Below are 27,480 nucleotides of genomic sequence, written 5' to 3' on the forward strand. Positions count from 1 at the left end.
AATCATTTGAATTTGTACAGTGGTTGAACCCTGAGTTTACTGTTGAATGTTGATTGTCAGTAACATATGTTGCCAGTTAACCAAAGGGATTTGATAACCTAACTAATCATTTGCCCCGCCCCCACGGAGGGGTTACTTACTGTCAGACTTCACCTCTGCTGGTCCCGTCGTCAGGCATAACTGTAGCAGGAAGGAGCGTCGAGTAAACTGATCATTGTTTGCTTTTGCTTCGGTGCCTAATCGCGCCTTTGCATAGGCGGTTTACGTGGGCGCCTGCGAGGCTCTAGAGCGAGTACCGGTCAGAGGATGAATCAGTTGCTATTGGTGGCTAAGGCGCGTTGCGTGCTCTCGGCGCTCTGGGGATAGTACTCACGCCTGGCCGGCTCACAGAACGCCATCGCGGCGGAGAAGCTCGTCGGTACCGGTGAATTTTCTCGCGTTTGTTTGGACCCGTTTCGGTTCTTTTCCGTGCGCGCGATATACCGCCTCGGAGATGCGGCTGGCCGTGCGGAGCTCGGGGGCGCCGGCCGTCTAGTGTCGGTGGGGCTCCCCGAAGCCCCCTCCCCCCCCTCCCGGCGGGTAGCCATGGCAGAGGAAAGCCGGGCGTCCCCGCCGTGCTCCAGGGTCCTGAGGCCCAGCCTTTCCCTACTGACCGGCAGCAGCAGCCGCAGACTGAGCCTGGTCATCCGAGGGGTGCTGCTCTTCCTCATCGGGGTCTTCCTGGCCCTGGTCTTGAACCTGCTGCAGATCCAGAGGAACGTGACCCTGTTCCCTCCCGACGTGCTCAGCAGCATCTTCTCTTCGGCGTGGTGGGTACCACCGTGCTGCGGCACAGCTTCAGGTACGGCGCAAGGGGGGGGGGAGGGGTTGAAAACGTGCAGTGAATTAATGTTTAAAAGAAATACGTGAGCGTGATCGAGACTGTAGGCCGCTTATAACGCTGTTCTTATGTAACAGGGATTTTTATTGATTTATTTATTGCATTTGTATCCCCCATTTTCCCCACCTATTTGCAGGCTCAATGTGGCTTACAGAGTTTTGTTATGACATTTGTCATTCCAGGATATCAGATGCAATTAGTAATATACAGAGATTAAGTATGGGAAGAAAAAAAGGAAAGTGTTAGGTGGGTAAGTATAGAAGGTGGACTTGTGCAGCCGTCGCTGGACTTTTTTTTTTCTTTCTTATATTAGATTTCCCAGTAAGGAGAACTCGATTTATAATCCGGTCTGATATCTTGGATCGCAACGTCTGCAATATATGAGTTTCCAAAGTACGTAGGGGTAATGCCTGGCTTTTCTTTGGTTTTCAGAGCTGCGCTGGATATTCTTGTTTTTTTGCAATCGCCCTGCTTGTTGCTAGAGATTCGGAGGTGGAAAGGAGGCTGTCAGTGCTGCCTGTTCTTAAGACAGGAAATGTGATGTGACTTTCTCAGCAAAGCTTTTGTGAGACTGTCGCTCACACAGAGGAAGTTTTGTTCAATCCACCGTAGTTCTTCTGTCGTGGGATGTAAGGCATGCCACTGGAACTTTGTGATTTAATTTATTAAAGGTGCTCTCCTATTCTTAAGAGATGCTTGATGACTTGGATCTGTATATTTTTTAAAAAATATTGTTTATCTGGTTGTGTGTGCGTTTTGTTTTTCTAGATAATTTGTCCAGTGGACCTTCTTTTAGTGTCCACATTTTTGTGATCTGAATTATCTAAGAGGTAGGTTGGAGACGTGCTATTTTCCCTATGCTTGAATTTAGGGCTGGAAAACCTCCATATGGTAGGTGACCTGGGTGCCCCAGTCTTGAAGTGTGACTCCTGGTGCTTCCCAAATTTGCCAGCTGCCAGGATTTTTTTTAAAGAAAAAAAGCACTGGGATGAGAAAGGGGGAGAGTAAGAGAGAACAAAGGTAAAAAGTGAAAAATGGGCAAAAAAGGAATAAACAAAATAGTGTGTACTTTTGGAGGGGGAAGGCAGAGGGTTTTTTTCCCCCCCTGACTCTTAAAAGATTTTGCTGGTGGCAGTGATGTATCTATTCAAGGTGCATGTGTTGTGTATGCACCCTCTGTCAGTCCCTCCTTTCTCTCTCCCACTGAATCTGTCCCTTTTTTTCCTGACCCTGCAAGGCTCTTCCCGCTCCCACCCCATCCCCCATGCCTTAAAATCACTTCTAGTCTTTGCCTGGGCAGCAGCAGTGGCACTTATAGGCTGCCTGCACCAGGGATTTCTCTGTGAACCATCCCACTCCTTCAGACACAACTTCCTGTTTCTGAAGGATGGAACGGTTCAGACAGCCCCAGTGCAGGCCACAGGCAGTGTATAAGTGTTGCTGGTGCTGGCCGGGCATAGACTGGAGGTTATTTTAAGGTGCAGGAGGAGGGAGATATGGCATGGGATGCACCCCCCTAAGTTTAAAATTTCTGGCAGAGTGAAGGTGTGCAGCCTTTTGTTGACCAACCTCCATATTCTGAGTTTACAAGGAGTTTAGGAGAGTTTAGTTCAATGTTGAAAGAATCATCACTGGCACTGCCCTGTTTGTCATACACAAGTCATATAAAATTAGTCCTTTAGGGAGGAGGCAAAGTCTGGACATGGATAGCACTGATATAAGAGCTAGGAGACTGCTTGAGATACAACTGGTGCCCACTGTTGGGAATAATGGCCGAACTAGGTGCGCACCATTTTCAACTGAATAGGTGAAGAAAAGTAAGATGATCTTGCTAAATAAAAAGTGAAAATACAGATGTATTGGTACTGGTCTCCTATTTTCATGCACTAAGTCCTTAGTTTTTGCATGCCCCCTCGCTTTAACTAACCATTCCACTCTCCGTGGTCTCGACAACCAAAGTTCTGGGCGTCATTTTTGTTGACAGTTTAACCTTCCATCCGCCTATATCTAAGACTCTTTGGGGGTCCTTTTACTAAGCTTCGTAGGCACCTACGTGCGCCCAGCGTGCGTCAATTCAGAGTTACCGCCTAGCTACCATGTGGCCCAGGCGGTAATTTCGTTTTTTACGTGTGACCCAAAATGGACGCGCGCCAATTTTTATTTTGCCGCACGTCCAATTTAGGCAAAAATTTTAAAAAGGCCTTTTTTTTTTTTTTTACAGGCGCTGAAAAATGGAGCTGCGCGCACCCAAAACACGTGCCTACACTAGCGCTGCCCATTTTTCAGTGCACCTTGGTAAAAGGACTCCTTTGTCTTTGTTAGGATGCTATATTCAGTTCGTCATTTCTTTACCCCAGCAGCCCTTCAGGTCCTTCTCCATTCCTTAGTTCTGTCGGGACTTGATTATCGCAGTGCTCTATTACAAGACCTCCAGTGAAAGGACATTCTGCTGCTACTACTATTTAGCATTTTTATAGCGCTACAAAACATACACAGCGCTGCACAAACATAGAAGAAAGACAGTCCCTGCTCAAAGAGCTTATAGCATTCAGCGCTTACAGGTTGCTCCGAACTCAGCTATACGCTGACTCACTAGTGCTGCACGACACAATCGTATCGCTCCTTTCCTCTGTGAGGAGCATTGGCTGCTGATCTACTACTACTATTTACAATACCTTATACCATTCTGCCTCCACAGGACTCTGCGCTCCTCTCAGGACAGTGAGCTTCAAATTCCCTCCCTTTGCGCTATTTACCTCTCCTCTATACACAAATGAATATTTGGCATTATGGGCCACCAGATGTAGAATGCTGCTTCTTTGGCTCTCCGGTTCGAAACCTCCCTAGATACCTTCAAAGCCCAACGTAAGACGTATTTGTTTGCTTTAGCATTTGACTCTACCCGTACTTTGCGGACCGCTTGTCTTCTCCTGCCTATATTTATCCCTTAGCAATCACCCTAATGCTTCTTATTCTTCTGTTCTGTACCTCATTTCTTTTCTATTTTGTATGGAGTTCCTTTCATCCTTCTTTGTTTCTTCTTGTTAGATGTTGTAAACTGCTCTGATGGTTTGTCCCTAGAACAATATATCAAGCTGTTTAATAAACCTGGAAGCGTGATACCGCTTTGTTCTGGCTTTATCACTTGCCTTTTATACTTCATTTCATTTTTTTAAAAGTTAGATACCACCAATTTGACAGTTTACATAATAAAATAACAATTTAACCTATTTTCTCACTTTCTGAATATTTAATATACCTCTGGCATTTTTTTAGGTGTATATCTTTTAGGTATAATCTTAAGAGGCACTTCAGGTAACACTTCATTATGTTAAAAGGCCAGGGCTGGAAAAATCCCAGGAGCACCTAGAATTTGACATCGAGCACTATTGAGAAAAGCAAAACATACAAAGTAATGAAGCAAAAAAATTAAGATGACACAAAAAAATAATTAAAAAAGCAAAATTGCAATAAAAAAAGAAAGTAAGAAAAACTTCCTTGCCTCCTAACATTTTTGAATGCCTCCTGAGTTTCCAAATAGATTTCCATCTTGGCTGACTGTGATCCGTGTGGCTAAATACTGTGTAGAAAGATCTGTAGCAGAGGTGCCTCAAGGGTTCCCTGGCTGGATGAGAAGCTTCCCCCGCCGCACCCCCCCCCCCCCCCAAAAAAAAAAAAAAAAAAACCTTTCTAAATTTATTTTAAAGAGTTGGTTTCTCTTTTTGTAGGTGCAGAATTCCGTATGCCACTGGGAACATTTTGGCCTTTTTAGCCTTTATGAAGTTGAGACCCCACCTCATAATCAGAATAAAGATAACCCTTAAAATTATAATATTTAAATCAGAACATTAACAGAATAAGCGTGTTCCCCCTCTGAATAGCCAGGTATTAGAATCTTTCCCATCCTGCAATTCCTTGGCCACGTTCAAAATTCTGCCGCACGACTTATATTTTGCCAGTGTCGCTATGCTCATATTAGCCCTCTCCTCAAGTCACTTCACTGGCTCCCTATCCGTTTCCGCATACAGTTCAAACTCCTCTTATTGACTTATAAGTGCATTCACTCAGCAGCTCCTCAGTACCTCTCCACTCTCATCTCTCCCAACACTCCTCCCCGGGAACTCCGTTCACTGGGTAAATCTCTCTTATCAGCACCCTTCTCCTCCACTGCTAACTCCAGACTCCGTTCCTTTTATCTTGCTGCACCATATGCCTGGAATAGACTTCCTGAGCCGGTACGTCAAGCTCCATCTCTGTCCGTCTTCAAATCTAGGCTAAAAGCTCACCTTTTTCATGCTGCTTTTAACTCCTAACCCTTACTCACTTGTTCAGTACCCTTATTTTATCATCCCCACCTTAGTAATTCCCTTATCTCTTATTTGTCCTGTTTGTCCTAATTAGATTGTAAGCTCTGTCGAGCAGGGACTGTCTCTTCATGTTCAAGTGTACAGCGCTGCGTACGTCTAGTAGCGCTATAGAAATAAGTAGTAGTAGTAGTAGTAACTCTTCCCATGGGTCCATTGTGTGATTGGGTGTTTGAGCAGCTGCCACTTTTTGATGTTGTTCTCTGAAAGGTCCACAGGTGTGTGCATCTGATCAGAGTATTTCTGCAAGGGTTATTTATTAATGATGGTGTGTTTATCTGGTGTGTCCTTGGTAAGGATTCTGTCATCCTTATTAGGTGAGAGTGCCGCCAATGTGTGTTAACTCAGACGGGAAAATTTCAGGGTCAGAAGACAGGGAAAGTGTCTGGCTAACTCCAGGTAACACACGTTTATAAAGATAACGGTTTCCATGTCATGACAACCAACCTGGAAGCCAAAATAGATTCTTACCAAGACGTTTAATTATACTACTACTACTACTATTTAGCATTTTTATAGCGCTACAAGGCATACGCAGCGCTGCACAAACATAGAAGAAAGACAGTCCCTGCTCAAAGAGCTTACAATCTAATAGACAAAAAATAAATAAAGTAAGCAAATCAAATCAATTAATGTGAATGGGAAGGAAGAGAGGAGGGTAGGTGGAGGCGAGTGGTTACAAGTGGTTACGAGTCAAAAGCAATGTTAAAGAGGTGGGCTTTCAGTCTAGATTTAAAGGTGGCCAAGGATGGGGCAAGACGTAGGGGCTCAGGAAGTTTATTCCAGGCGTAGGGTGCAGCGAGACAGAAGGCGCGAAGTCTGGAGTTGGCAGTAGTGGAGAAGGGAACAGATAAGAAGGATTTATCCATGGAGCGGAGTGCACGGGAAGGGGTGTAGGGAAGGACGAGTGTGGAGAGATACTGGGGAGCAGCAGAGTGAATACATTTATTGGTTAGTAGAAGAAGTTTGAACAGGATGCGAAAACGGATAGGGAGCCAGTGAAGGGTCTTGAGGAGAGGGGTAGTATGAGTAAAGCGACCCTGGCGGAAGATGAGACGGGCAGCAGAGTTTTGAACCGACTGGAGAGGGGAGAGGTGACTAAGTGGGAGGCCAGCAAGAAGCAGATTGCAGTAGTCTAAACGAGAGGTGACAAGGGTGTGGATGAGGGTTTTGGTAGAGTGCTCGGAAAGAAAGGGGCGGATTTTACGGATGTTGTAAAGAAAGAAACGACAGGTCTTGGCGGTCTGCTGGATATGAGCAGAGAAGGAGAGAGAAGAGTCAAAGATGACCCCAAGGTTTCGAGCTGAGGAGACAGGGAGAATGAGAGCGCCATCAACAGAAATAGAAAACGGGGGAAGCGGGGAGGTGGGTTTGGGGGGGGGAAAATGAGAAGCTCGGTTTTGGTCATATTTAATTTCAGGTGGCGTTGAGACATCCAGGCAGCAATGTCAGACAAGCATACTGAAACTTTGGTTTGGATGCAAGGTGAGATATCAGGGGTAGAAAGGTAGATTTGGGAGTCATCAGCATAGAGATGGTAGGAAATGATTGCTGGTAGGAACAGTGCACAAAAATCTCTTTGTGAGACTAAACCGCTCTCATAACCATCTTGTTTTTTATAAAGGATTATATTTTTTGAACTACTATCTACAAGTTCTAAATAGTCACCAAAATCTATGAAGATCAGATGAAAAATTGTTTGCTGAAATTAAAAGACCTTTTCCTTGGAGTCTGCTAGTTGTCTCCTGCTTGCCCAGAAATCTTCTGGTAGTCTTTCCCCTTCTCTGTGGAGCAGGAGGAGGTACCACCAGATCATGAGCAGGCAAAACCTAGTGCTAGCCTTGATCCTAGGGAAGTGAAAGGAAGACATCTCAAGGTAGAAAGGAACAGGCATTTATACCCTAGGTCGTCACTCAAAAACAAAATCATTTGCTTCAAAGGCAGGTAGGCATTGATCCCTTTATTATTTATTTATTTATTAGGATTTATTTACCGCCTTTTTGAAGGAATTCACTCAAGGCGGTGTACAGTAAGAATAGATCAAACATGAGCAATAGGCAATTAGAGCAGTAAAAATATTATGGTGATAGATAAATGCTAGTGTCCTTTCCTTAGACCTGCTGTGCCCTATTAGTTAACTTTATAAGTGTATCCCCCAGTTGGTTGTGCTTTCTTGAAAGGAATGTTTCTTTTTGTAGATAAGCACTGGCCTTTCTTCTTTCTTTTTGCAAAGAGCCCCCCCCCCCCCCCCCCCCCCAGCAGTGTACTTGTCCTGCAGGTGGGCTTCTGGATTTCCACAGTTTTTGTGGCCTCTCTGCCTCTTGGTGATGTGGTGATCAGAGTCCTAAGTTACCAGGGAGGCCAGGTCCAAATCTCACTGTGGATCCTTGTGAACTTAGGCAATTAATTTCACCCTCTATTGCCTCAGGTGCAAACATAATGCAAGGCCTCCAGGGACAGGGAAATACCTACTGAACTTGAATGAAACTTACCTTGAGCTAAATCCAATATCCCTTCCTTAAACCTGGAACTCTTAGTTGGAGAATGAAATAGAAGTGCCTGCTATTAACTACTAGTTGAATTAGGGGTTGACGTAGAAAGCCATGTGGTAGAGCTACATGCCGATGGCTGAGCACATATCTTCTACAGTGAAATTAGTGAGAAAATAAATCGTGGTGATGCAGTAAGCTTAATGAGATGTAAATTCAAAGTGCACAGAACTTGCGCATTTGGCCAGCAGGCTTTCACTGATTACTACTATTACTACTACTTATCATTTCTGTAGCGCTACCGGACGTACGCAGCGCTTCACACTTGATTAGCACACAAAGTTCTGCGGTAAGGGTGGCTTCGCCGCGCGCAGGTCAAAGAAAACAAGAGTCGGCACGCATCTGTGCATGAACTAGAATGACTTCACTAGGCTTGCAAAAATTCCTTGCACAGATGTGTGCTGGCATTTTTGTTCGGACACGCACACAGAGCGGTTATAACCTTCCATTCTGTCTTTTAAAGTTGCAGGCCCTTGTTATCATTGCAGAAAAAACAAACAAAACTGGCATTAAATTCTCTTGACTAGCCCTTCTACTTTGCTTGGGGAGAGTTAACTTGGGAAGAGAAACTGGAGATAAGATGGGATGCCATGAATACACCTTCTGGCAAGTGGCTAGATAGAGTGTGGGGTGGCAGGAGTGGAAGCACAAGTAGATCAGGTGGACTTTGGAGTCACTTTTACAGGACACTGGGAGGAATAAGCTCCCTAGCAATTGGCTGTATGGAGCATGGGGTGGAAGAAGGAAGCCCTAGTGGATCATAAGTACATAAGTACATAAGTAGTGCCATACTGGGAAAGACCAAAGGTCCATCTAGCCCAGCATCCTGTCACCGACAGTGGCCAATCCAGGTCAAGGGCACCTGGCACGCTCCCCAAACGTAAAAACATTCCAGACAAGTTATACCTAAAAATGCGGAATTTTTCCAAGTCCATTTAATAGCGGTCTTTGGACTTGTCCTTTAGGAATCTATCTAACCCCTTTTTAAACTCCGTCAAGCTAACCGCCCGTACCACGTTCTCCGGCAACGAATTCCAGAGTCTAATTACACGTTGGGTGAAGAAAAATTTTCTCCGATTCGTTTTAAATTTACCACACTGTAGCTTCAACTCATGCCCTCTAGTCCTAGTATTTTTGGATAGCGTGAACAGTCGCTTCACATCCACCCGATCCATTCCACTCATTATTTTATACACTTCTATCATATCTCCCCTCAGCCGTCTCTTCTCCAAGCTGAAAAGCCCTAGCCTTCTCAGCCTCTCTTCATAGGAAAGTCGTCCCATCCCCACTATCATTTTCGTCGCCCTTCGCTGTACCTTTTCCAATTCTACTATATCTTTTTTGAGATACGGAGACCAGTACTGAACACAATACTCCAGGTGCGGTCGCACCATGGAGCGATACAACGGCATTATAACATCCGCACACCTGGACTCCATACCCTTCCTAATAACACCCAACATTCTATTCGCTTTCCTAGCCGCAGCAGCACACTGAGCAGAAGGTTTCAGCGTATCATCGACGACGACACCCAGATCCCTTTCTTGATCCGTAACTCCTAACGTGGAACCTTGCAAGACGTAGCTATAATTCGGGTTCCTCTTACCCACATGCATCACTTTGCACTTGTCAACATTGAACTTCATCTGCCACTTGCACGCCCATTCTCCCAGTCTCGCAAGGTCCTCCTGTAATCGTTCACATTCCTCCTGCGACTTGACGACCCTGAATAATTTTGTGTCATCGGCGAATTTAATTACCTCACTAGTTATTCCCATCTCTAGGTCATTTATAAATACATTAAAAAGCAACGGACCCAGCACAGACCCCTGCGGGACCCCACTAACTACCCTCCTCCACTGAGAATACTGGCCACGCAATCCTACTCTCTGCTTCCTATCTTTCAACCAGTTCTTAATCCATAATAATACCCTACCTCCGATTCCATGACTCTGCAATTTCTTCAGGAGTCTTTCGTGCGGCACTTTGTCAAACGCCTTCTGAAAATCCAGATATACAATATCAACCGGCTCCCCATTGTCCACATGTTTGCTTACCCCCTCAAAAAAATGCATTAGATTGGTGAGGCAAGACTTCCCTTCACTAAATCCGTGCTGACTTTGTCTCATCAGTCCATGTTTTTGTATATGCTCTACAATTTTATTCTTAATAATAGCCTCCACCATCTTGCCCGGCACCGACGTCAGACTCACCGGTCTATAATTTCCCGGATCTCCTCTGGAACCCTTCTTAAAAATCGGAGTAACATTGGCTACCCTCCAGTCTTCCGGTACTACACTCGATTTTAGGGACAGATTGCATATTTCTAACAGTAGCTCCGCAAGTTCATTTTTTAGTTCTATTAATACTCTGGGATGAATACTATCAGGTCCCGGTGATTTACTACTCTTCAGCTTGCTGAACTGACCCATTACATCCTCCAAGGTTACAGCGAATTTGTTTAGTTTCTCCGACTCCCCCGCTTCAAATATTCTTTCCGGCACCGGTGTCCCCCCCAAATCCTCCTCGGTGAAGACCGAAGCAAAGAATTCATTTAATTTCTCCGCTACGGCTTTGTCCTCCTTGATCGCCCCTTTAACACCATTTTCGTCCAGCGGCCCAACCGACTCTTTGGCCGGTTTCCTGCTTTTAATGTATGTAAAAAAATTTTTACTATGTATTTTTGCTTCCAACGCTAATTTCTTCTCAAAGTCCTTTTTTGCCCTCCTTATCTCCGCTTTGCATTTGGCTTGGCATTCCTTATGATCTATCCTGTTACTTTCAGTTGGTTCTCTTCTCCACTTTCTGAAGGATTGTTTTTTGGCTCTAATGATTTCCTTTATCTTACTGTTTAGCCACGCCGGCTGACGTTTAGTCTTTTTTCCCTTTTTTCTAATACGTGGAATATATTTGTCCTGAACCTCCAGGATGGTGTTTTTAAACAGCATCCACGCCTGATGCAAGTTTTTTACTCTGCGAGCTGCTCCTTTCAGTCTTTTTTTCACCATTTTTCTCATTTTGTCGTAATCACCTTTTCTATAGTTAAACGCTAGCGTACTTGATTTCCTAGTTTCACTTCCTTCAATGCCAATATCAAAACCGATCATATTATGATCACTGTTATCAAGCGGCCCTCGTATCGTTACCCCCTGCACTAGATCATGAGCACCACTAAGGACTAAGTCTAGTATTTTTCCTTCTCTTGTCGGCTCCTGAACTAGCTGTTCCATGAAGCTATCCTTGATTTCATCAAGAAATCTTATGTCCCTTGCGTGTACAGATGTTACATTAACCCAGTCTATATGCGGGTAATTGAAATCCCCCATTATTATTGTGTTGCCCAGTTTGTTTGCGTCCCTGATTTCCTTTAACATTTCCGCATCCGTCTGTTCGTCCTGGCCAGGCGGACGGTAGTACACTCCTATCACTATCCTTTTCCCCTTTGCACATGGAATTTCAATCCTGGAGGATGCTGGGAGGAATATGCATATGAGCTGCAAAGCAGAGGAATATGCAGGACTGCATAAGTCCCCAGCACCACTTAACAGATGGCTCTATTTCCTGCCTGATTTCCTATAGTGAAGAGTTGGTTAAGATTTCTCAACAACCCTGCCAGCATGGAGATAAGTGCTGATCCTACTGGCAGGCTACTGTTCCACTAGAGTTTGGTGAAGAGTAGGAGTAGATATCATGAAAACCTTCAGGCACTGGGACTGTGCCTTGTAGAAACTGAGAGAGAAAAGTTGGCTTAATACTGTCTATATTTTATCAACTTACATGGGCAGAAAATGAGCTGAAAAGTCTGTGCAGTGTCCAATGGCGTTTTAATTGCACTAAGAAAAAGCATTGCAGAGGGTTGGAAAAGAATGTCTACACTGGAGGGAGACAAAGTTTGTCCCTACCCCATCCCTGCAAACTCAACTCCATCCCCACCCAGTCCCCTAAAAGTATGAAATCTCATTTGTGCAAAAAGCAAACGATTGCCTTTTATTGAAAATGGTGATGAAACTAGTGTGATAGAGTTTTAGTTTGTGGGGATGGGGACATCTTTATGCTTATTTCACTAGGAAAAGTCAGGGTGCAAATGAAACCTTTGCAAGTTTTGGAGCACAAGGTATCAATTTACATTCCCTTTGAAAGCTGGGGAAATAGTACCCATGGTATTGGCTGAGTGGGGACAGTTTGAAATATTCCCCTATAGTAATATGAATGACTAAAATGATTTTGTTGAGCGTTTTAAATTTCTGTGACTAAAATGATTTTGTTGAGCGTTTTAAATTTCTGTGACTAAAATGATTTTTTGAGCTTTTTTTGTTGAACATTTTAAATTTCTGATTTAACTGTCAATTAAACGATGCCCTCTGTGGGAACACTTTTTTTTCTGGCTTTTCTGTAGCCCTTCTTTTTGTCCTGTTTTTTTTCCCCAAAAAGTTAAAGGGCAATTATTGGGGAGTTCAGTGCTGCGTCAGTCCTTGGCCTGTAGTGCTTTAAGGTACCTGAGAGTGAGACAATGAAAGATGACAAAGCAACTTGCCCGGGTCACAAGGAGTGTCAGAGGAGGAAGATGTGGGACTTGGGTCCTGCTTTCCCTGATTCTTGGCTCATTGCTTTTAACCACTGGGCCAATCCTCCTCACCAAGGTCATTTCTGTCACCATGTGCCAAACAATGTGAAAATAGATATGACCAGTTTTCAAGCTTCAGGTGACCAGATGACTGCCAGAGCATGTTTTTCTGCTCTGCTGCAGAGTGCTATGGTGTGATAGCCAGGTTTCAGCTGGCACAGTCGAAGCTAATGTACAAATCCTGTTGTAATCCTTCAAGTAGAAGCCAAAACAAGCCCAGAGACTGCCAGTTTGGGAGATTTAGCATTCCGTTTAATTGTTTTTCTTTGTGCTTGAGTTATTTGCCATAGTTCCTCTCCAGTTCCCTTTCACCAGAACCCCCTGGAGTCAGTTTCTTTACTGACAATGAGGCCATCATGGTGGCCAGCTGTTTCTGGGGGGGGGGGGGGGGGGGGGGAGAATGTCTCTCTATGAGTCAGTAATCAGGGGTGGAGAGTTGAGATCTAGCTTGACAACAGGAAAAGCAAGATTTCTGTTCCAAACAACTGATTCCTGGAGTTTTGCTCTGGGCTGGGTGCAGGCCCTTCCCTTATAAGAGGTAAAGAACTGGAGATAGTAAGCGGCAAAGGCCTTCAAAGGCACATAGGTGTGGTCACTATTGTGTCTGGCATTACATTGAATGAGTGGTTCGGAAGTTAAGCTCCCTATTCTCCCTTTCCACCTTCCAAACACGTCTGTTCAGAAATACCTGGACCTCAGTGAGACCTTGATATAAGTCGGTAATGGAATTCAAACATGCGTGGGATATGCATAAAGGAATTCTGTGCAGTAGGAATGGATCCTCAGAAGCTTAGCCGAAATTGGGTGGCGGAGCAGATGGGGGAAGAGAGGTTGGTGGTTGGGAGGCGAGGATAGTGGAGGGCAGACTTATACGGTCTGTGCCAGGGCCGGTGATGGGAGGCGGGAAATACTGCTGGGCAGACTTGTAGGGTCTGTGCCCTGAAAAAGGCAGGTACAAATCAAGGTAAGGTATACACATATGAGTTTATCTTGTTGGGCAGACTGGATGGACCATGCAGGTCTTTTTCTGCCGTCATCTACTATGTTGATACAAGTCTTGCTGAATGCCTGTTGTTTGATAAGAAGTTCTGATTTTAGAAAACCATCCAAAATCATGAATGTTGTACCCTCCTCCCCCGCCCCAACCTTCAGTTGTGATTTCAGTATCTTTTACTCCTTTTGTAAATAAGAGCCTTGGGGGGGTTAGGTGACAAAAGCATCTGCCTTCATATCTAAGCGTGCTAAATGGACATTAGCAACACAGAACTATTTTTGTGTTTTTAAGAAGGTTCCTTGTGTTAGGTCTGTGCTCACCTCGTCCTCTGGTGGCCAGAACTGGTGGCTGCAATGGACTATCACCCGTTCCAGACTTTAGCCCAGTCCAGTCTGGATCTTCCAGGCTGCCGGATTTGTCTGTCTTGTTTGACCCTGCACAGCTTCCGTAGTGGCCTGGTGATTGCTGCAGCTGAGCCTCAGTTGCTGCTGGGCTTATTAGCCATTTGGAAACTCTCTGCCTTTGCATCGTCTAAGGCCCTGGTATGTTGGTGCTTGTTGCACTTCAGCCTGACTTTGTTTCCTTGTTCTAGTTGCTTGCCTGAAGTTCTTGCCTGTTTCTAGTTAGTCTATGTTTAGTTTAGGGTTTGCTTGTTTCTTAGTCTTGCTCCTTGTTTGTAGTTCCTGTGTTGTCTATCTTCAGTGGCTGCTTGCAGCTTTTAGTTCTTTCCCCTGTTTGTCAGTATTTGTTTCCTGCTTTTGTGGCTGCTTCCAGTTTCTGTCCCCTTGCCCTGCTGTCCCTGTATGTTCCTTTCCTCTCTGACCCTCAGTCCTGGTTCAGCCTAGTGGGTATCCAGTCCTGCCGGCCACCTGCAGCCAGGAGCTCAACTCCTGGTGAAAAGTGGCCAAGTGCAGGTGAAGTTTAAGGGTACCTGCTCTGCTTAAGTCCTGCCTGTTTGCCTCTGCTGCAACTCCAGTCCGGAGTTCCAGTCCTGTTCTGCCTAGTCTCCGGTGTGGGGTGGTTTTGCCTGCCACTGCTGCTCCTCGGCAGTGGCCCAAGGGCTCACAAACCCAGTTCCAGCTTTGAGAACGTGACACCTTGTTAATTGAACTTTTAAATTCTTTGTTCTTGAATCTGCTGTTTAGAGAGACACCTACCACAAAGTTGCTTATTTTTTGGTATATACCTGCTGAGGTAGATTGCTAATAGCAGTTGACATTGTAGGTTCAGCTGTAAAATATATTTTTCTTACCTCTTCCACCATTTTAGACATCTGGAAAATGGCAAATTTGAGCTACCCCTCTGCTTGGTCATTTTCACACATCCTTGTGGAAGAGGATTTTAAAACATTTTGAAGCAGAACCATCAGATTGGTTTTTGGATAATTCAGGTGGCAGTTCAGATGACATTCTTCCAGTCCCTGGTTTTTTATTTTTCTCCTGTTCTTGTGTCTCCACAGCTGTGATCGGCTTGTTGTACCCTTGTATCGACAAACATCTCGGAGAGCCGCACCGCTTCAAGCGAGAGTGGTCCAGTGTAATGCGCTGCGTAGCCGTCTTCGTCGGCATAAATCACGCAAGTGCTGTATCCTTTGTCTGCTGATTCTGCCAAACTGATGGGGTGCGGGTTGCTCTTCCCACAGCATGAAGAAATGCCTCTGTGATGCAGATGAAATAATTGGGTTGTCGTCACTCTGATTATTCACAGAAATAAGCACATAGTGCACACAGCTTTAATGTGGAGAAACAATAGGGGACCTTGTTAAAAGAACAGTTGGAAAATGTGTGCCAGGGAGGCCTTATCAGTGCCAATTTTCCACTTCAGCTTTTATTGTTCACAGTGTTCTTTTGTTGTACCTTGTTGAGTCTGTACTGTGAATAACTGTTTCTTTTTAAAGGAAACTTAAAATATTTCAACCCGGCTCTTCAAAAGTCACCAAGTGTGAGATGCACACTAATTTTATAGACTGCGCATGTGTGCAAAGGGAGTGTGTATTTTTGGAAAACCACAGGAAGGCATTCCTTGGATGTATTTTGAGTGGATTGTAAGGAGCTTTAGATTGTAAGCTCCTTCAAGCAGGGACTGTCCTTCTTTGTTAAATTGTACAGCGCTGCGTAACCCTTGTAGCGCTCTAGAAATGTTTAGTAGTAGTAGTAGTAGAACAGTTAGAATTTTGATGTACGTACATAGTTCATAAAGGATACCGGTATATGCACAGATTTACCCCATCTTCGGAGCAGGTGTAAATTTAGTGTGGCTATTTGTTCACTGCTGGGCTGGTTGAATTTTATAAAGGTCCATAAGTGCTTTTTTTTTAATTAACTTTCCACTTTAGATGTTTTGTTATAAAATTATCTCATGTGTGTCAGTGAAATAAAGCCCTCAAAAATGCAGAGTAATTTGTACGAGTGCTTTTTAAATTTTGGACTAGATCTCTAAACAAGCTGGTAGTTTGGTTTCTAGCCTACACTTATCTGGAAAATGTGGTTACTGTAGGTTGAATGAAGATAAGAAATCTACAGACAAAGCAAATACACAAGTCATTTTTAAAGGAAAATGGTAAGATATTTTTAGGAGAAGGTGTGGTCTGGTGTTTAGCACTTTAGAATAATTCTGAAGAAGCCATGGAAATGAGTTACACACCTTTCATCTTGGGCAGCCATCACAGATACTTTGTTCTACTGATCCCATGGGAGTATATTCAGAGGCCCTTGGGGGAGGAGTTAAATGCTACCATCTTGGTGACACCATCCAATCAAGAGGGTAAGAGAGATTAACCATGATGGAATCAACATCCCTTGATTAAAGGTGGATTTACCTTAATTCTATAAAGATTGTATCTTCTCTGACTAAGGGGAAATAGATTTTACCACCTTCAGATGAGGCGGATCTTCACTTGGAAGTAATGAAACTGAATGCGTTGTCAGTCCAGCCTTCCATTTTTATTCCTGCTACCTTGTTTTGAGTGTCAGGAAGAGCAGAGAAACCTTTAAAGTAGGTGTTGGGTAAAAAACTAGAAATGCTATCTCTCGAGTCCATTAACAATTGGGGAAATAATCCTGAACCTCTGTCGCAGAAGGTGGATTTTGCCAACAATGTCCAGCTGTCCCTGACACTAGCTGCACTCTCTATCGGACTGTGGTGGACCTTTGACCGTTCAAGGAGTGGCTTGGGCCTTGGAATAGGGATTGCCTTTCTGGCCACCGTGGTCACTCAGCTGTTAGTCTACAATGGAGTCTATCAGTGAGTATGCACTCTTTTTCAGTTCGTTGTCAAGCACATAAATAACACTAGAAATTATTTTTTTTTCTTTTAGCCGATAGTTTCTTCCTTCTCCTGCTTGTTCTTTGGGCTTCCAGCTGAATCAGAAATAGGCTAGAATTATTCTCTCCTGTTCTTATATCCCCTCCCAACTTAACTTTAGCCCAGCCATTGCAGTGCAGTCCTCGATCTGGAATCATTCACCAGGGCTCTTTCTGGAATCATCCAATAATGAATCCTCAGTCAGTCATTAGGTGTCGCCATCACAGATTGGCCGACTCTCTCCTCCCCAAGGACTGCAAACTTTCCCTCTACAGTTCTGTCAGTCCAGGGAGTGGAAAACATGGAATGTAACCCAGGTCGTTCCACACTCGCCCATCGGTCTGGTTTTTCTATAATAAGTGTACATAGTGATTGAACTGCTGTGGTTTTAATTTTGTTCTTCCTCACATGGAACACATAATTCAAGCGAGTAAAAAGTTAAATGCATAAACTAGGCTTTTGTTTGTTTGCTTAAAACTTGTTATACCACTTAGCTTTGCAGGTCACGAAAGTTTATGTAACAAAATAATATAAGAAAATATAAAAAGAAAAGGAACTCCACTTAAGATAGGACAGTCCTGTATACTCAGTGCACAAGCATTTAAACATTCAATACATTTGAAGCAAAATCATAGTTTTCCTTGTGGTCATGGTGTAAATCTTTGTCCATACAAACTATGCTGTACAAGTAAAAATCATTATTTATCTTCCTTAACGCACAAATTTGAAAAATCCTTTGACTTCTTCTTTTTCTAGGTACACATCTCCAGATTTCCTCTATGTTCGCTCATGGATACCCTGTATATTTTTTGCTGGAGGAATAACAATGGGAAACATTGGTCGACAGCTGGCCATGGTAAGAATTTACTGTGGGCCCTACCACTGCTTCTGCGTTAGACTTGAAAAGAAGTGCTTTAAGGAGTGTCTCAGGATACAGAGGGTCGTTTGGGTATATAAGTGAATAAAGTAACAAAAGTTAGACTTTTCCCAACACCTATTCATTCGTGTGACAAATCCTGTTGGAGCGCAGTAACTGCAGGCAAGGGATTCACCTACAGTTGTGTGTTCTTTGATTACTGCTTAACTTGTGTGCGGGTATAAAGCGTGTGCATTATTCGATCACGTCCCAGGGGCGGGAAAGAGGTGAGGTATTGAACAACATACCACTTTTGTATCGTAAAACTATATGTGTTGTTTCCAATGGGAAAATGATATGTAGAGAAAGCAAGCACAGAATCTGTGCCCACCACATGAGTGAAAGTACCCATGAAATTTGCACCAACACAGCTAATTTTGATTAGTGCCTCAGATGGCACTGCCCATTTTTTTAATTTCAAAGAGCTGTTAGTTGACATTGAACTGTGTTTTATTAGCACTGTCTAATGTTTTGCAGAGGGGGGATGCTTGGAAACAGGTTCCAGTTATATCAGAGATGCAGAAATAGTAGAGCAATGTCTGCTGTGTGTGTTTAGTTTATTACAAAGCAGACCTGTACCACACCCCAAAGACAGTGTCTGATCTTTACTGATGTCAGAAGTTACTACACGAATGGGAAGACGCACCAAAGACAGTTCCACAATCAGCTAACTTGATTAACAGACCCCCAGGCCCACCTTACCTTTTCTGGCCTTGATAGAGTTTTCAGTAGGAGGAGTGGTAAATGCCTGTGCGGGTAGTGGAGATTATAGGATTATCGGCTAACAACAAAACTACAATGAAAAGGAAATAAACCAAATACAGTTTAAAAAAAATATATATATATAGTATGTTTCCAGCTTTCCAGCAAGAAAAGGAGGTCCTCTTTTCTTCACAATGGGTCTGCAATAATTTTGGAAGGCGCTTGTGAAGCCAGTGTGTGTTGTATTAATTTCTGCTGACTGCTCCCAAGGTCCTGATTGTGGGCCGCCTTCCCACTCAGGGTGAACAAATTCAGTATCTAATTGCCACCAAGGCACTGTAAGATTACTTTGTAAAGTCCAGAAGATAAGTTCCAACCCCTGGATTCCTTTCCTAACAATTTATAATCCAGGAATTTTAACTGTCCACAAGTCTTATGCAAATCAGGTCTGAAAAAAATCCAATACCGCCTTTAGTCTCTTTTCTGGGGGACCTCTGCCAGCTCCTTCCCTTGGGATAGTTTTCTTACAACAGGCACTATCCCTGCCCCGTAGCTGTCAACCAGAAAGCTGTAAGTTGGAGCAGGCAACTGGGAATCCCCTTTTCTCACTCACATTTCCATACTTTGGGGTTCTATTCAATTGGCTTCATTGAAGCAATCCATAAACTCCACTTCTGACATTTGATCCTCCCCTTTTATCACAGTCCCCTCCACCTACATAGAAGTAGGCTTTTCTAGCCTTTGGGGTCTTGTTAGGAACTCCACCCTCTTGAACCTGCTTGGAGCCATTACATACTGGTTACGGATCCAGGCAGGCTCATCTTCCTCACTGCTTCTGTCTTCACTAACCCTATCCCTGCAAAGGTTTCTGGGCATCTGTAACCTCTCTTCCCCTCCAGCTCAGGAATTGCTTGTCCTTTGGTGCACTCACTGTTTCAAGAACCCCTGCCCTTTGTGGAAAAGCAAGCTTGGGGACAGCTTCATGGGCATCCTCCTGAATATGACAATATATATCACAGATTGTGTGAAGGCCACTACAGAAGGGACATAGAATATGGACAGATAGTTAAAGGGGGAAAAAACAATATAAAGGATATAAGGATAGGAAGGAGGCAATTTACTAATATGCAGGAATTCCACCAGCTTGTATCACCTTTGGTGACCCAAAACCCACTCTAATTAGAAATCATGCTAGGGCACCATCCAGCTTATTTTCGAAAGAGAAAGACACCCATATGGAGGAGTGGCCTAGTGGTTAGGGTGGTGGACTTTGGTCCTGGGGAACTGAGGAACTGAGTTCGATTCCCGACACAGGCAGCTCCTTGTGACTCTGGGCAAGTCACTTAACCCTCCATTGCCTACCGCATTGAGCCTGCCATGAGTGGGAAAGCGCGGGGTACAAATGTAACCAAAAAAAAAAAAAGATGGGCATCCAAATCGGTATAATCGAAAGCCGATTTTGGGCGTCTTCAACTACAATCTGTCGCAGAAACGGCCAAAGTTGAAGGGGGCGTGTCGGAGGCATGGTGAAAGCGGGACTGGGGTGTTTATTGGCCGAGGAGAGATGGACTCCTCAGCCGATAATAGAAAAAAGAAAGGCGTTTTTAGCGTGAATTTGGGTCACTTTTTTTGGACCCTTTTTTTTTTTCACGAACAAGTCCCAAAAACGGGCCCTAAATGACCAGATGACCACCGGAGGGAATCGGGGATGACCACCCCTGACTCCCCCAGTGGTCACTAACCCCCTCCCACCCAAAAAAAACAACTTTAAAACCTTTTTTTTCCAGCCTGTATGCCAGCCTCAAATGTCATACCCAGCTCCATCACAGCAGTATGCAGGTCCCTGGAGCAGTTGTTAGTGGGTGCAGTGGACTTCAGGCAGGTGGACCCATGCCCATCCCCCTCCCACCTATCACACTTGTGGTGGTAAATGGGAGCACTCCAAACCGCCCCCAAAACCCACTGTACTCACATCTAGCCGTAAGTGCTATGGTAATGGTGTAGAGTTGTGGGCAGTGGGTTTTGGGGAGGATTTGGGAGGCTCAGCACCCAAGGGAAGGGAGCTATGGACTTCAGAGGTAGTTAACTTTTTTTATTTTTTTTTTAATTGTTACAAGTGCCTCCTAGGGTGCCCGGTTGGTGTCCTGGCATGTGAGGGGGACCAGTGCACGACGAATCCTGGCCCCTCCCATGACCCAATGCCTTGGATTTGGTCGTTTTTGAGCTTGGGCGCCTTTGGTTTCCATTATCGCTGAAAAACGATACCGCCCCACTCAAATCCCCACAAATCCGATGCATTTGGCTGGCACGAACCGTATTATCGGAAAAAAGATGGACGCCCATTGTTTTCGAAAATACGGTTTGTCCTGCTTTTCATGTACCCGTTCTCGGAGATAGACGCCCATGGAGATGGGCGTTTGCGTTCGATTATGCCCCTCCATGATTATCAAGAAACCTTTCTGTCAAAAGGGATTGTGGAAAGTAGGTACATTTTTTACAAATAAAATTCTTTGTACCACAATAGATCAGTAAAACTGGTCTTTTATTAGAACTGCAGAATATCTAAGCAAATATGCTAAAAGTCTTAAAATATAAGGGCAAATTACAATGGAAAAAGCCTATTACATAGTATGTCTCAACTAGATTTAATAATATTCTCTTTCAGGTCTTGTTTTTATTACTGAAACATGGATTCAAGATTTTAATTCACCTTATATTTTAAATATCCACAAGGTTTTAAAGCTATAAATTGCCCTAGACAGCGTAAGAAAGGAGGAGGCCTTGCTCTGATTTATAGGGATTCTTTTCTATAAAATTAATAGACAGTCTATGTGATAAAAATGTGGAGTTAATGGTGTGCCAATATATGATGATTTTAATATATAGGCCCCCTAGCAATTGGAATCTAATTACTACTACTGCTACTATTACCACTTATCATTCTATAGCTCTACTAGATGTAAGCAGCGCTGTACACTTGAACATGAAGAGACAGTCCCTTCTCGGCAGAGCTTACAATCTAATTAGGACAAACAGGACAAATAAGGGATAAGGGCAAAGAGTAGCAAGATTCCGGAATCCCAAACAATAGCAAGATTCCGTGCCGAATCCCAAAGAGTAGCAAGATTCCGGAATCCCAAACAATAGCAAGATTCCGTGCCGAATCCCAAAGAGTAGCAAGATTCCGGAATCCCAAAGACTACTACTACTACTTATCATTTCTAAAGCGCTACTAGACGTACGTAGCGCTGTACACTTGAACATGAAGAGACAGTCCCTGCTCGACAGAGCTTACAATCTAATTAGGACAAACAGGACAAATAAGGGATAAGGGCAAAGAGTAGCAAGATTCCAAAATCCCAAACAATAGCAAGATTCCGTGCAGAATCCCAAAGAGTAGCAAGATTCCGGAATCCCAAACAATAGCAAGATTCCGTGCCGAATCCCAAAGAGTAGCAAGATTCCGGAATCCCAAACAATAGCAAGATTCCGTGCCGAATCCCAAAGAGTAGCAAGATTCCGGAATAAGACTACTACTACTACTTATCATTTCTAAAGCGCTACTAGACGTACGTAGCGCTGTACACTTGAACATGAAGAGACAGTCCCTGCTCGACAGAGCTTGCAATCTAATCAGGACAAACAGAACAAATAAGGGAATTACTAAGGTGGGAATTATAAAGCAGACATCGGTACTGAACAGGTGAATAGGGTTTAGGAGTTAAAAGCAGCATCAAAAAGGTGGGCTTTTAGCCTTTGAAGATAGCCAGAGATGGAACTTGACGTACTGGTTCAGGAAGTCTATTTCGGGCATATGGTGCAGCAAGATAAAAGAAACGGAGTCTGGAGTTAGCAGTGAAGGTGAAGGGTACAGATGACAGAGATTTACCCTATGAACGGAGTTCCCGGGGGGGGGGGGAGTGTAGGGAGAGGTACTGAGGAGCTGCAGAGTGAATGCACTTGTAAGTCAATAAGAGTCGTCTGAACTGTATGCGGAAACAGAGAACCAATGAAGTGACTTAAGTAGAGGGCTAATATGAGTATAGCGACGCTGGCGGAATATAAGCCGTGCAGCAGAATTTTGAACAGATTGAAGGAGAGAGAGATAACTTAGTAGGAGACCTGTGAGAAGCAATAATCTAAGCAAGAGGTGATAAGAGCGTGGATAAGGGTTTTAGTAGTGTACTTAAGGAAAGGACAAAGTTTGGTGATGTTATAGAGAGAGAAACAGGTTTTAGCAGTCTGTTGAATTTGTGCAAAGAGAGAGGAGTCAAAGATGACCCAGGTTACGAGCTGATGAGACAGGGAAGATGAGTGTTATCCACAGAGATAGGTAATGGGGGAAGAGGAGAGGTTGGTTTAGTCACTTAACCCTCCATTGCCTCAGGTACAAACTTAGATTGTGAGCCCTCCTGGGACAGAAAAATATCCAGAGTACCTGAATGTAACTCCCCTTGAGCTACTACTGAAAAAGGTGTGAGCAAAATCTAAATAAATAAATAAAAATAGGGGGGAAAATGATAAGCTTGGTCTTGGTCATGTTTAGTTTCAGATGGCGGTGAGACATCCAAACAGCAATGTCAGACAGGCAGGCTGATACTTGGGACTGGATTCCTACTTGAACGTTTTGGTGCGAAGAGGTAGATCTGGGAGTCATCAGCATAAAGGTGGTACTGAAAATCATGGGATGAGATCAGTTTTACAAAACTGTGAATATACTTCTTTGAAATATTATATTTAACTTATAATTAGACAGATAAACATGTCTTAAATTTAAACAACCCCCCCCCCCCCCCCCCAAACATTATGGTTTGGGGACTTTGAAAATATTCTGAAAAAAGAGATTATATTGTCTTCTGGTGAGAATTTTAAAATAGAGGACTATTCTAAAGACTCCTTTACGAAGTGGCGGTACTGATTAGCGTTGTTTTGAATGCAAAGAAACTCATTCAATTCCCATGGGCTTCTTCACATTCAGCACACGTTAATCAGTAGTGTCCCTTTGTAAATGGACTGTTAAAGTTCTTGAGATCATTTTAGCCTCTGATTTGCCCTTTGAGAGACTAATTATTGCATTAAAAAAAATTTTTTCAGACTAAGACAGCTTCGAGCTGTAGGATCTTCACTAAATTTACAAAGCTTTAGAATTATAACTCAGGAAATTCTTCTTCCACAACTAGATTACTGCAATTCATTATATTGCAATATTTCGACTAAACTTCAGAAAAAATTGCAGTTGGTACAGAATATCGCTGCCAGATTAATATTTCATAAGTGCAAGTTTGACAGCGCTGCTCCGCTTTTGACAGGCCTATATTGATTACCTGTTAAACGTGTTAGGTTTAAATTGGCCTATTTAGTTTTTAAATCAATTTATGGCCAAAATTCAGGGGGAGCTACTGAATTATTTGTTGTTGCTCCTTATAGATGTATATCTTGTTTTTTTGTGAATTTTACAAATAGGATACCCTTCACTTAGAAATGTTCGATTAAAGTCTGTTTATGATCATTCATTCCCATTTCAAGGTGCAAGAATCTGAAATGCTTTGCTGTGTGAGCTAAGACAAATTCCATCCTGCCTACGTTTTAGAAAGACCTTGAAAACATATTTGTTTGAAAACTAATGTGATTATTTATGAATCTTTGTTGATTATACATCCCTCAGCTGTTGAGGTCGTCTTCTGATTGTTACCACTATGAATCCTATTTTGGAATGTGGGCGGTATACTGTTTTGGATAGACCCATGAGGACCCTCTGTGGTAGGATGGCAAACTAGCCATCTACCAGGGAGGTTCCTCTGAAGGCTTTCATCTATGAGGTGTCTGCGCTTATCTGACTTCCACCCGGTATATGTGTGATCAGGTATTATCTTACTCACCATTTTTACCCCAAGAGTTTAGCTAAGTTTCTAAATGTTCTATAGGAAAGAGTGAGGGAACAGGTTGCAAGAATAATCAGCTTTATTATAGCTTACCACAATACTACAGCAGGATCAGTTATACAAGCAGATGGGTGGACAGACGGGCAGCATCTCATCTAGCACTTCGAAAGGTCTTCTGACGCCCAAAATCCCCTGTCTTTTATACTTTCCTATTCCCATTCAAAGTAACGGGACCCATTTACTTCTATGTTAGACTTGTTTATTCCAAACTACCTGACCACAAACTTGCTCAACTGGAAAGTTGCCACCCCTTATTTCTCAACTATTTCCTCGCACCTGCAGATACTTCAGAAAAACAAGTCTTTTCTAACTCAAATGGGGAAATTGGGGAAAATCCACTTTGTAACTGACACTTTAGAGTTTCCATTTTGTTTTCTGATCTTCCATTTTGTTTTATGTTTCTCTAGCCAACATGTCTAATTTAGATCATTTAGGCCTCAATCCGGGCTAAAAGCTAGGCCATGCTTTTCCAGCAAGCTCCTGGTCATACAAGCCATAACATTGTTGACTTTACCAGGGTTTCTATATGGCCTAAGCTTTGAGGTTGAGCCCCCTTCAGCCCTCCACCATTCCAGTGGGGGTCTCTGGCTGTATTATATCTTATCAATACAAAACCTACATAGAATAGACATTGGAAAAGCTACCCCCCCCCCCCCCCCTTTTTACAAAACTGTGTAGCAATGCACTTTGAATGAGCTGTGTCGGCATTACCGCACTGTCAGCCGCTAGCGTGGTTTTGTAAAAAGGGGGATAAATGTGTGAAATACAAAAAAGCATAATGGTGTATGTTTGTGTTTTATGACCAGAACCCCGCCCCCCTCCAGCAGACAGGTTCTTGCTAGTTTGTGTAATGTACCCACCCTTGGAGTTGAGTTTATTTTAACAGTTTTTATTGAACAAATAAAGATACATTCGAGTTGTTCAATAATTTTAGTTTCATTCCCTTCTTGAGTATATTTTTAATGGGACTGTCTGATATCCTTGCTGGGTAGGCCTCAGCTTTCTGGTGTATAAACTTGAATGAATAAGAGTTTACGTGAGGATTTGAAGAGGATGATAGCCACCCTATTTTCAGAGTGTGACTCATAAAGGAAACAAGTCAAGAGATTTGATTTCTCATGTGACACACTACTGCCTTGCCAACCTTAGCCACATAAAAGGGTGGATATCATTTATTCAGCCCAGATGTGGCAGCTTTTAATCCTACTTGAATGTGAAAGTCAGTGTCTATAGTCCGGATTATGTCTGTTAAAGAGATTTACCTGTAAATGGATCCAGAGTGCCCGGTAGAGTCCCTCTAATAAATTAACATCAACGGATGCCCTACATTCAGTGAGACGTAAAGAGTTCTTGTTCAGTTTAAATAAGTTAATTTTTCTCTTAACCCTCCTACTGTCTTGATTTTTTCTTTTTTTAATATTTTGTTTTTCTTTTGCAGTATGAGTGCAAAGTCCTTGGAGAGAAATCCCATCAAGATTAAAGCGAATGCACTGTTAACAGGTCACCTCCTGGACGAAGCAATGATGAGGATGCCAAAAAGGGCATTGCTAAGTTGGAAAACAGAATGATAGATATGTATAGAAGAGAAAATTGCAGCTCTGCAGTTTTGCCCAGAAATGTTCCCTGTTTATGCAATCTGTGATTGCTGCATCTATAAATAATTCCTTAAAGCTTCTGCCTCTCTAAAAAGTTGTAAATAATACTGGTATGCAATACAAGTTAAATGAGATTCCTTTTTTTTTTTTTAATATATACAATTTCTCATTTGTCTTGCTTCCCACAGTGTTGTAGTGCCAAACTTGCATTCTGCTGCCGTGCTGTTGACTAAAACAATTTGATTTGTTTCGTGACTAGAACAGGCAGTCTTTGCTGGGGGGTGTTTTTTTTTTTTTTTTAGTTAACCTGTGTCAAGTAGGTTCTAGTAACTTTCCAACTCAGCTACAAGCAGTCGGATCTTCAGCAGATTACGAAGGGTGTGGTATCGAGTGGAGCAATTCATGTCTCATTTTAACTGAGGTTCTTCGTAGCTCGTTCCAGTTTTGAGCACTGCATCGGCTCCAAAATACAATCAACAGCTAATGAGACTGATGCAGCATTTCAGCATAGCCAATCACAAAGCAATTATGCAGATGTATGTAGATATATGCAGGGCTGTCTTGGGTAGAGCTAAGAAAATTGGGGTAGGCCGCCCTGGCAGGGGCGTATCTGAAGTTCGGCGGTAGGGGGGGCAGGGGCTAGAGTGAGGGGGCACATTATAGCCCCCCCCCTACCGCCGTCAACCCCCCCCCACCGCCGTCAACCCCCCCCCCCCCCCCCCCACATTCATCATAGTAAGAATCACAGACGGTCAAGGGGGGAGGGGGGGGGTGTTCCTGATGTAGCCCAGTGTGTTGAAATGTTGCCTTAATGTTTGAAGTTGCAGAAAGGTGCTTGCTTGGTTTCATTCAACCCGAGTGTCTTGTAGATTTTCTGACTGAACCTAAGAGCCAAACTTGTCATACACAAATGTGTTTATGTATTATTTAAAATACAACTGTAGGATATGTTCAGTCAGGGATTTTTCCACTTCATTTGCCCTTTGTGCTGTTCTTTAAATAAAATTCTTCTTTTTTTTTTTTTTTAAATAAAAGCCTTGTTTTATATGAGTAGTGTATATATTTTGTAGTCATAATAAGATTGTAGACTTTATTCTTGTCTGAACAGGACCAGGCTGTTATGTAAATCTATAAAAGGCACATTAATCCTCAGGTTCTTCCCATCTGTGTCCTACGTATTTGCCAGCAGATGTCAGGAGGTCCATACAGCCTGTCACCTGTCTTCTGAAGTTACAAGTAGGCATATGGCCTAATTCTGCCAAGTTGAGGCTTTGTGGGACTGTGGTTGAATGTTAACAGGGGAATTTGAAAACTTTTATATTAACATTTCTAGGTACAGTATATGATATCAACTGACAGCAGCTTTCAGGGTGTCAAAATCACTTGTTATAACCGGATTTAAAAAAAGCTGAACAGTGAAATACGAAGATCTTATTTATTTACTAGTAAAAAAAGGCCCGTTGCTGGAGCCAATGAAATGGGCGCTAGCAAGGCTTTCCTGTGCCCCCCCCCCCCCCCCCCCACCGAACGCACCTTGGTTGTTAGTGAGGGCATTGCGCCGCCGTGGCCGCCATCGATGTGTGACTGTGGCCCCCCCCCCCCCCCACACCC

The 27,480-nt window shown here is 43.4% G+C and overlaps 1 protein-coding gene across 1 annotated transcript; it reads left to right on the forward strand.

The window, feature by feature from the left end:
• The first annotated feature begins 231 nt into the window (after positions 1-231).
• Positions 232-26,513, forward strand: INSIG2 (insulin induced gene 2). Its single transcript, XM_030210313.1, has 5 exons — positions 232-841; positions 14,871-14,995; positions 16,488-16,654; positions 17,471-17,570; positions 25,713-26,513. Exons 1-5 carry the CDS (start codon positions 586-588, stop codon positions 25,752-25,754), a joined length of 690 nt encoding a protein of 229 aa, XP_030066173.1. The 5' UTR covers positions 232-585; the 3' UTR covers positions 25,755-26,513.
• The last annotated feature ends 967 nt before the right edge of the window (positions 26,514-27,480 follow it).

This window comes from Microcaecilia unicolor, chromosome 7 (assembly GCF_901765095.1).
Source record: "Microcaecilia unicolor chromosome 7, aMicUni1.1, whole genome shotgun sequence".
NCBI lineage: Eukaryota > Metazoa > Chordata > Amphibia > Gymnophiona > Siphonopidae > Microcaecilia > Microcaecilia unicolor.